This window comes from Pinus tabuliformis, chromosome J (assembly GCF_031772625.1).
Source record: "Pinus tabuliformis cultivar Carrire ecotype Pingquan chromosome J, CPIR1, whole genome shotgun sequence".
Taxonomy (NCBI): domain Eukaryota; kingdom Viridiplantae; phylum Streptophyta; class Pinopsida; order Pinales; family Pinaceae; genus Pinus; species Pinus tabuliformis.
The window spans coordinates 207,105,447-207,115,242 of NC_142295.1; the positions used below are offsets into that span (position 1 = coordinate 207,105,447).

Sequence of the window (9,796 nt, forward strand, 5' to 3'; positions counted from 1 at the left end):
GAGGGAGTGTTGATTTGGGGTAGCAACGGATGTGCTCTAGGCCTCAAATTTTGCAGCGAGGCTTGGACACATGTATTCCAAAGAACCCAGAAAGCGTTTTGAGAAATTCAACCCAGAAATAATTTTATTAAAATAATAAATATTTTTTAATGGGCCCCTACATCTAAACTTAGGAAATTAAAAATATTAATGGGTATTAATCTAATTGTGGGTGTAACTTCTAGAAGAAGACGAGGATCAAGCTAAAATGATCATAGCCATTGGTTATCTTTTAATCTGGGTCGTTGAATGTCAACGAAAAGATTATTTAAGGAAGTTTGAGGGTCATTTGGAAGACACACCAAGAGATCAAGAGATCGAATTTCTAAAGTGAGAAGTTCTTAGGAGGAAATTATGATTGAATAGATTTCTTGCAGTTGAGGGGCAAAGATAGCATCCGGAGAGAGAGATTTTCTCAGTCGAAGAATCATCAGCAGAGAGAAGCAGAGAGTGATCCAGCAGCTCTCACGCAGAGGCTGACATAGGGCCACACAGAGGGTGAGAGAGAGTCTGAAATTTTGCAGCAAAGTGAGTGTCAGAAGTTGGGAGCTGGGGTGTGAGACCGAGAGGCGGAGAGCAGTGACTCCGGTCAGCAAATCAATCACTTGGTTGGGTGACATATTGCCTAGAGGGGCTAACGCAGGGACTACGTGAGGACTGCGCAGAGGCAGCGCAGGGCTTGCCAGAGGCACCTCATCCAGTGACCGGATTAGCCAGGATTTTTCTCAATTATTGTGTGAGGTAATCTCACAAATATTTTTGCCAGTGTTTCTCTCTTTGCAATTGAATAACCCTTGAGGTATTCGAATATGTATTCAGGATTTGCTACTGCTTAATAATAATAAACCCTCAGATCTGTTACACCAATTTTCCCGCATTGGGTTTTTCTGGGGACATTTGTCCAAAAATAACTGTGTTATTCTGTTGTATTTTCTTTCTTGCTCAATCTCTTGTTTCCGCATATAAATTAATTAAGTAAAGGCTGCATTGTATGTATTTCAATATTTTCCGTTGGAAACTGCAAATAACTTGTTCATGTAAATCTAACAAGTAGGAGAAATATCATCAGTAGTTGCAATAGGGATTCCGATTTAGGAATTTTCACATAACCAAGTCACCAAACAGCGTTCAAAAACTACGACCTACCCTTGTATAAGTCCTCTGCCTCCACGCTATTGATTAGGGCTCAAACTAGCCCCCAAAACAGTCCTACGCAATGCCTTTTCTGTGGGGTTAGGGCATGCGGCCTACCACCTCTACCCACGGCCTGCTCAAACAAAGTTTCCAACCCACATATAACATTCAAAACAGCCCAGAATTCGTCTCCTTTATTGCAGCCATTCTGCTAGTTAATTTTCACTCCAAAACAGTCATAGGAGTGACCTAAATGTCCCTCCTTCCTTCATTGGAAATGCCCTAACCTGCAGCCCAATCAAACAGAGATATTCCTCCTTGAACAAGCTCCTTCTCTCTCCTTGTACGTTGCCTTATGTTGCACAAAATGGCTGCTTAAATGCCTCCTCTCCACCTATTTATACACTAAATGAAGGGCTTCGAAAACTTCATCCTAGGGGTTGTCCAGTTGTCACATGTCATTTTTACACCAAGCCGACCTTGACACTTCATGTGCAACCCCATTAAATAACTTCAAAAATTCATATCTCCATTTCTACAACTCAGAATTCGACGATTCTGAAGCTTTGGATTCTCCTTTCCGCCCTCTATCATCTCATGCCATCACATGTAGAAATGTGCTCATGGAAATGCCCAAAACACGATTTGGTGCAAAGCCCTATGCTTGGGTTCCAAGTCCACAAATGACTCTTATGGTGCTTTGCCCTCCAAAACCTGAACCCTAGGGCTTGGAGTACCTTCCAAGCTACACAAATCAACACTCCCTCTTAGCAAGAGAGGTACTTCCAAGACTAGGAAGTAACTCATTATCATCATCACTACTCGCAACACTTGCCCAACACCTAGCACTCACAATCGCAGCAACCGTGTTCTGTGAACTACGCCTTTCTCGTAAGTGTTGTTGTCACTGGAAGCATCCTGCTTCTTCTTCTTCTTCTCCTGTATTGCTTTCCAATCTTTCCATGATTCCTTCATGGCAGTTGTAGGAGCACCCATTCTCCCCACAAACCATGCGCTCTTCTTGGGCTGCAAAGTCTCCCTCTAAACCTGCAAGCTCCTTCTCGAACTTGACTCCCTCTGAGTCTCTGGAACCTGGACCTCCTTCTTGGGAATATGTACCTTCTTCTCGGGAACCTATACTTGCTCCTCTAAAGCCTACACCTGCACCTGCTTCTCGGGAACCTGCATCTGCTCCCCCTACTTCTCATGATCCATAGGCTTGCCCGTCAGCCTATATAGACCATGCTCTCTAACTCCAAGCACGATACCAGCGGAGCTAGAGCCTCTAGGCATGAGTCTTAACTTCCCATCCTAGATCAAGACCTCAAACCCTTTATTCTCGATCATCGAGACAGAAATCATGCTATATCTGAGTCCTGGTACAAATACATCCTAGACCCGCATCACTCATCTTGTCTCCATCCTGAATGGCACAACACCCGATCCTCGGATCTCCTTCTGACTCTTGTCGCCCAACACCATGTGCAACTTCGAGTCCCATTCAACTAGAGTCTCAAAAACCTCTTGTGACCCTGTCATATGTTTCGTCGCACCACTGTCCATGTACCATCCATCCTCATCAACAGTACCCTGTGAGAAATGAGAGATCATGGCAAAGTCCTCCTCCTCCAATCTCCTGGTGAGATCATCTATCTCAGCAGAGGTGGCAACACCGGCAACCTGCTTTCCTTTCTTCTTCTCGTCATCTCCCTTCTTCTTCATCGGACATCTCGACAAAAAATGACCCATCTCGCCACAGTTGAAACACTTGACTTTACTCAAGTCCTTCTTTTGCTTACCCTTCATTCGCGCTGCAAGTCCCACGTCATCATCGAAAGTCTTCTTCTTTGGATGAAGATCCTCGTCTCACAACTCTTCCTGAATGAAGTCGTCCCACAGCCTATTCCAGTCTGGCAATTTCTCTCTGGCAACAATCCCTTTGATGAAGGGCTTCCATTCCTCAGTGAACCCTTTCAAAGCAATCCTCACCATATCTCCATCTGAAATAGTCACACCGACGGCAGCAAGCTCATCTTTGACTTGAGACAATCTCGTCAAATACGAAGTCACTCCTTCACCCTTTATCATCTTGGTGGACTTCAACTTATCCTCCAATACCAATACCCAATTCTCGTTCTTATTCTGGAACAAATTCTGAAGAGTCATCCACATCTCATGTGCAGTGTTCTTCCCGGACAAATGAGGTATTAGGGAATCCTTCACACCATCAAGGATGATCAATCTTGCCCTCGTATCCAAATCTTCATATATTTCCATCTCCCTAGGGTCGGTTGGCTTCTCGATGGCTTTCTCGGCAAATTCCCAGATCCTTTTGACCTGCAATACCAACTTGATCCTTTCCTTCCATGGACTATAGTTGGACAACCCCTCCAAGTTGTCCTCATACCAGATATCAGCCTGCAACTTCGACATTGTCACCTACAATGTGACCAACTCCTTCTTAACTTGTACTTCGTTGTGTACAACTTTGATTCACTGACTTCTAAAGTAGCTCAGACACGCTCTGATACCATGTTGAATTTCCATGATCTTGGGTCTAGGTTAGAATCTTAAAATCTCTTATGCTACCAAACCAAGAATCTCAACAAGAACCACTTTGCACAGCGAAAAATATAAAGCAGTAAATCACATATGCACAAGTATACACAATTTTTAACAAATATTGTACAATAATGTACAACCCAATCTTTGTTATATTAAACGAAATCTGAATAATACAACAGTTTATGGTATACAAGATACAATGACAAACATATTGCGCAAACTCAATGTCGTATCTTGTCTTGCCAATCCTTCGCTTCCTTACTACTCACTAGCTGCCTCTTAGTCCTTCAAAGGACAACACATCGAGACTCCAGGAGGGTTGCCACCTAACATTGTTGCACGTCACTTCTGCTGCATGTACACGGGCTCATCAATCTGCTCTCTAGGTTGGCTTCTTCCCGAGCTCCAATCTGCCAGGCTAGCAGTCACTCTAGTCCATCAAAGTGTTGCACTTCAGCACCAATCTTCACCCAACCTTCAGTGCATGTTCGTCACTTCAAGATAGCTCATCTAGGGCTACTTTGGGTAGCCAACACACTGCCCTCCACCAAATCAATGGTACCCAATACTACACTGTAAGATCTGCACCGATGAAAGCTTACGATCAATCATCACCCAATCAAGCCTCCAAATTGGCTCCCACAGGCTGCCCAACAATCTGATCCAAAACTGGTCAACTTCCTTGACCCAACACAAGGCACAAATTGCTGTTCCATATCTGTTTTCGCTGCTGTTCCTAACTGTGACTGGTTAGGGCATCCATATGCTGCAACAGCCCTTAACCAAGTCACCAAACAGCCTTCAAAAACTGCGGCCTACCCTTGTATAAGTCCTCTGCCTCCACGCTGTTGATTAGGGCTCAATCTAGCCCCAAAACAGTCCCACGCAATGCCTTTTCTGTGGGATTAGGGCCTACGGCCTACCACAGGTGGCTCCCTGTACCCACGGCCTGCTGAAACAGAATTTCCAGCCCACACATAACATTCAAAACAGCCCAGAATTTGTCTCCTTTATTGTGGCCTTTCTGCTGGTTAATTGTCACTCCAAAACAGTCATAGGAGTGACCTAAACGTCCCTCCTGCCTTTGCTGGAAATGCCCTTACCTGCGGCCCAATAAAACAGAGATATTCCTCCTTGAACGAGCTCCTTCTCTCTCCTTGTACGATACTTTGTGTTACACAGATGGATGCTTAAATGCCTCCTCTCTACCTTCTATTTATACACTAAATGAAGAGCTTCTAAAACGCCATCCTAGGGGTTGTCCAGCTGTCACGTGTCATTTTTACACCAAGCTGACCTTGACACTTCATGTGCAACCCCATTAAATAACTTCAAAAATTCATATCTCCATTTATACAACTCGAAATTCGACGATTCTCGAAGCGTTGGATTCTCCTTTCCGCCCTCTATCATCTCATGCCATCACATGTAGAAATGTGCTCATGGAAATGCCCAAAACACAATTGGGTGCAAAACCCTATGCTTGGGTTCCAAGCCCACAAGTGACTCTTGTGGTGTTTTGCCCTCCAAACCCTGAACCCTAGGGGCTCGGAGTACCTTCCAAGCTACACAAATCAACACCCCCCCCCAGGGATTCTTTAAGCCACAGAGAGAACTAAGGCAGGGCTGCATTAGCGCCACTATTGTTCCTTCTGCTGGCTGAAGGTTTAAGCATGGCCCTAAAGGATTTAAGAGACAAGCAGGAAATCAGGAAAGTTCGGGATACAAGGGGTCACAGCATCACTCATCATTTTCTTGTTGAGTGACATACTGCCAATAGGGAATGGGAGCATCAAGGAAGGACTCAAGCTATATTGGTTAGCATCAGGAATGGAGATAGATATACAGAAATCAACTATAACTTGCCCTATGATGTATTAATATGATCAGTGATACGATGCAAGAGATGATTAAAAAATGTTTACCCATCTAATCAAAGGATTTTATTGACAAGATGAACTACCTAGGTTTTCCCCTCAAAGCAAGAAATTACCCATACAAGGACTGGTTATGGCTTTATGAGAAGGTGCAGATAAGTGACCATTGGTGCAACGAGTGGATATGCTTAGAAGGAGGGATGACCCAACTCAAAAGTCTCATAGAATCCATGTCTGTATTTTGGATGGCAATGATTTAAATCCTTAAGGAAATTCTGCATAAGATTATGAATGCTACCATTAGAGACCTTTGGGCAGGAAAATTCAAAAAAGGAGAAGAGGAATATACCATTAGTAAAGTGGCAGAAAATCACAAATCAGAAGTAAAAGGGAGGTTGGGGTTTAAAAGATCATCCTACCTTTGCAAGAACACTAGCAACCAAGAGGATGTTGAAGGTGTTTCCACAGAAGGCCTACAGAAGAACCTTATGATACAGGTAACAGAAGTATGTTGCCCCTCTAAGCCAGCTGGAATGGATTAGGCCCTAGGGTATCCATAAAGAAAGTAAGAAGGGGTTCCATAGCATGGAGAGCTGTGACGGATGAGTACCCAGTGACTGGGGACAAGCTGAATGGCTCATTGGGAATGGACACCAGGTTAGACTAGGAACTGATCCATGGGTTGGAAGGGAGGGGCCCCAAGGACTTACAACTGATTTACCAGCTCATCTGCACTTATAAAGTCTTTGCCATTTTGCTGATATCTATGACAGGAATAGCCCTACTGGTGAACCCCTGGATGGAAGGGAGTAGATTTATTAAACCTGGAGAGAAAAAGGGCAGCAGACTGGAATTTGTTTTCGGATCACTCAAAGAAGCTGATATTAGGTTAAAGGGTACTCCTGATATGTTTGTATGGGTGGCTATCAAGGCAGAAGGCACTTAACAGGTGAAGATGGTGTACCTCTATGCAAAAGAATCAAATGAAGATATTTGGAAATGGTCTTTCATCTTGAAACCAGAAGCCCATTAAAAACAAGAATCTGAACAATAAAATCCTCACATGGGATAACTTGCAGAGGATATAATGGCAAGGTCCCATAAAGTGTCCTCTGTGTGTGGAAATTGCTTAGTGTGTAAACCATATTTTTGTTTTTTACCATTTCGCAAAGGAGATATGGAAAGCAGTTAAAGTTTTGTCAGGTGGAAAGGGTAGTTGGGATGGAGAATCTGTGAAAGAGGCATTGAATAGATGGCCAGAGGATAGGACAGTGAAGTCAGATCACCACTCTGCCTCTTTTTGTTATATGGGTAGTTTGGATTACCAGAAATGAGGCTATCTTTCAAGATAAGGAGATGATCCTCAGGACTCATTTTCAAACTCCGCGGGGATTACATGAGCTTTGAGATGTCCAAAAGAAAGGATAAGCAAAGAAGACTAAAGCCTCCAAACATAGTTTATCCAGGCATATGGATAGTTTGATGGAGCAGCCAATGTAAATCCAAATGAGTGGGGCAGGAGAGGCACTTTATCTATCTTGGATTCATATAATCCTGTTAGAATGTGGTTTGGGAGCAGAAACTAATAATAGGAATAGAAAGAAAATAAGAAAGCAATAGAAAAGAAGATGAATGAAAATAAGAAACACAAACTTCAGCATATTATGCGCGATATGCACCTCGTTCATTGGATCATTCTAGCTGGGCGTATTGCATTATCTGCCATAAAGAGCTTCTAATGGACTCATTCTCAAAGGACTAAAGCAAAGGTTGCCACCACTCTCATGAGTGTAGTCAAAGATCAGGACATGATGTGATTCAATTTATGGGGATTCTAAGCTGGTAGTAGAGTGGATGGGCGGCACAGGGGCACAAAGGAGGTGAAAAGGTCCTTTTCAGACATCAGTGTCATTCACGTATAGAGAGAATACAATCGGGCAGCTGACCTGCTGTCAAAGCAAGCCTGTTCCAGGGCTCCAGGATGACTTTACATCAAAGTGATCCCGGAAGGTACAGAGGAATCTCTTCCCCCTAGGTCTATTGACTTGTAACTGAAGTAGAATAGGGTGGTCTCAATGACTGTTGATACAAAGTAATAAGGACGTAGATAACTACACTTTTTCGTGTGAAACTGAAAAATGACGATGAAAGTGTAGTCTTTTTTATATATAACACCTACTGGGGAGTTTTAGATTCAGTTTCTAAACGAACATGAGTTCTAACCCGAAGAAAAAGGAATACCAGCTTCTTCTCTCAGCATTGAAAGGACTAGAGACAGCTAGGGTTAACCATCCAGACAACCTAACCCGGGGGGATCCACAGAGCACTACTATACGGTGAAGGATAGATTTCGAAATTTAAACTGCCCCCGGGACGCGAAATATTGGAAATGCATTCGGGCAAAGGATTCCTTGCGAAAGGTAAATGCCTTCTTCTGGCTAGTTGCCCATAAAAAACTTCTCACAGTGAAAAACTAAAAGGAAAATGATTATACCTGAGAAAGGCCCTGCCTTCGCTGGTTCCACAGAGGTAAACGGAGGCGGCCGACGAGAGGTCTGCGACCAAAGAAGAGCAAAACGGATTCAAGGTAGCCATGGATAAGCGAATTTTCTCTCTGCAACAAGCTTGTCGTTCTCAACTGTAGCAGTGCAGCTCTACTGAAGTGATGTGGACAAAATGCTTCTTTAATCAGAACACGTCAAATGAGTATATATTTATACATAAATAATTGTCTGTATATAGAAATGAGTTGAATACAGGGCTGAATATATGGAAGCCCAGCAACTCACGGAATTCAGAATGGCCGATCGAACTTAGAAAAAGTGCACGTTCTCAAAGACCAGAGAACATTCAATTTATGGGTCAAAATCGATCCATTTAATAATTCTCCTTCCTCGAAACTCAAACCAGATTCCATGGTTAGGAGATTTATTTATTGTTTTAGGATGATATGGTTCAAAATATTTTCTATGGAAATGAGTAGAATGCAAGGTTTAATATATGGAAACCCAGCGACTCATGGGATTCAGATTGGCCCATTAAACTTCCAAAAATTGCAAGGTTTCAAAGTCCGGACCATTTTTAAGTTATGGGTCAAAATCAGTTCATTTAATAATTCTCATTCCTCGAAACTTAAACCAGATTTTCTTGGTTAGTAGAATTATTTATTGGTTTAGGTATAGGATGATATGGTTCTGTATATTTCTGATTTTTAATTAGGAAACCAGCATTCTTAATTATATATTCAGTCCTAATGGGGAGCAAGGTAGCACGTGGTGTATATAATGTGTTGAAAGATGCGTATGTTTGTGATTTTTAATTAGGAAACAAACATTCTTAAAATATTCGGTTTTGGTAGAATATATACAGTAAAATGTGAATGTGTATATTTTTTATTTTGTTTTTAAGTAAGAAATCTGATTTTTATGAAAAAGATATTTCAATATTTATAATAAATGAAATGAAAGAGATTAAAGATGGTTTATGGGACAAATTGTTTTTTCATTTGCTTGATGTATTTGGTCTTTTTTCTGTGAAGCTTCACAATAAATGTTCCCAGCTTCTTGACAAACCCCTCGCTAAATAGATTATCCCAAGAGCTAGCTGCCAGCATATTTGTATAACTTTCCTTGTTGTCTTTGAAGGCCTCACATTCTAAAATGAAATGTTTTTCTGTTTCCACTTTTTCAGAAGAACAAAAAATGCATACCCTTTCCTCCCACACTTCCTTTGGCCTTTTCTAGTGCCCTGTTTCACAATGGAGTTGATGAGAATTAGTCCTTAACTGAGCAATAAAAATTTTGGCTCTCCAAGAGATATTGGCCTCTATGTATGCTTTTGGTTGATGATTATGAGTGGGAATAAACAATTCAATATAGTAATTTTTCTTTCTTCCTAGCTCCTTATCCCAAGTACGTTTGTGGAACTTTTCCATAACAAAAGCTTTTATCTCCTTGTTGTTTATGGGACATGCGTTCAAGCAAATACTCCATTTACTAAACCATTTGTTATTTGTTGCATCCAAGTTTTTTTGCTCTTGCGCAATCTATCATTAAAGACAACCTTAGGTCATCTACCCTCTTCCATTTGCTCAATTTTTTTTAAATACCTTATGACTCGCACCATAGCAATTGCTTCAATAGGAGCAATCCCTGTTTCACTTAACAAGATATCATAAGGAA

The 9,796-nt window shown here is 41.9% G+C and overlaps 1 protein-coding gene across 1 annotated transcript in view; it reads right to left on the reverse strand.

Moving 5' to 3' along the window:
* The window catches only part of LOC149226410 (putative LL-diaminopimelate aminotransferase, chloroplastic), a 310,774-nt gene extending 302,059 nt beyond the window's left edge, over positions 1–8,715 (reverse strand). The window contains 1 exon segment of the mRNA XM_089377483.1: positions 8,110–8,715. Within this exon segment, the coding sequence (XP_089233609.1) occupies positions 8,110–8,210 (101 nt within the window). The 5' untranslated portion in view covers positions 8,211–8,715.
* Positions 8,716–9,796: the final 1,081 nt, after the last annotated feature.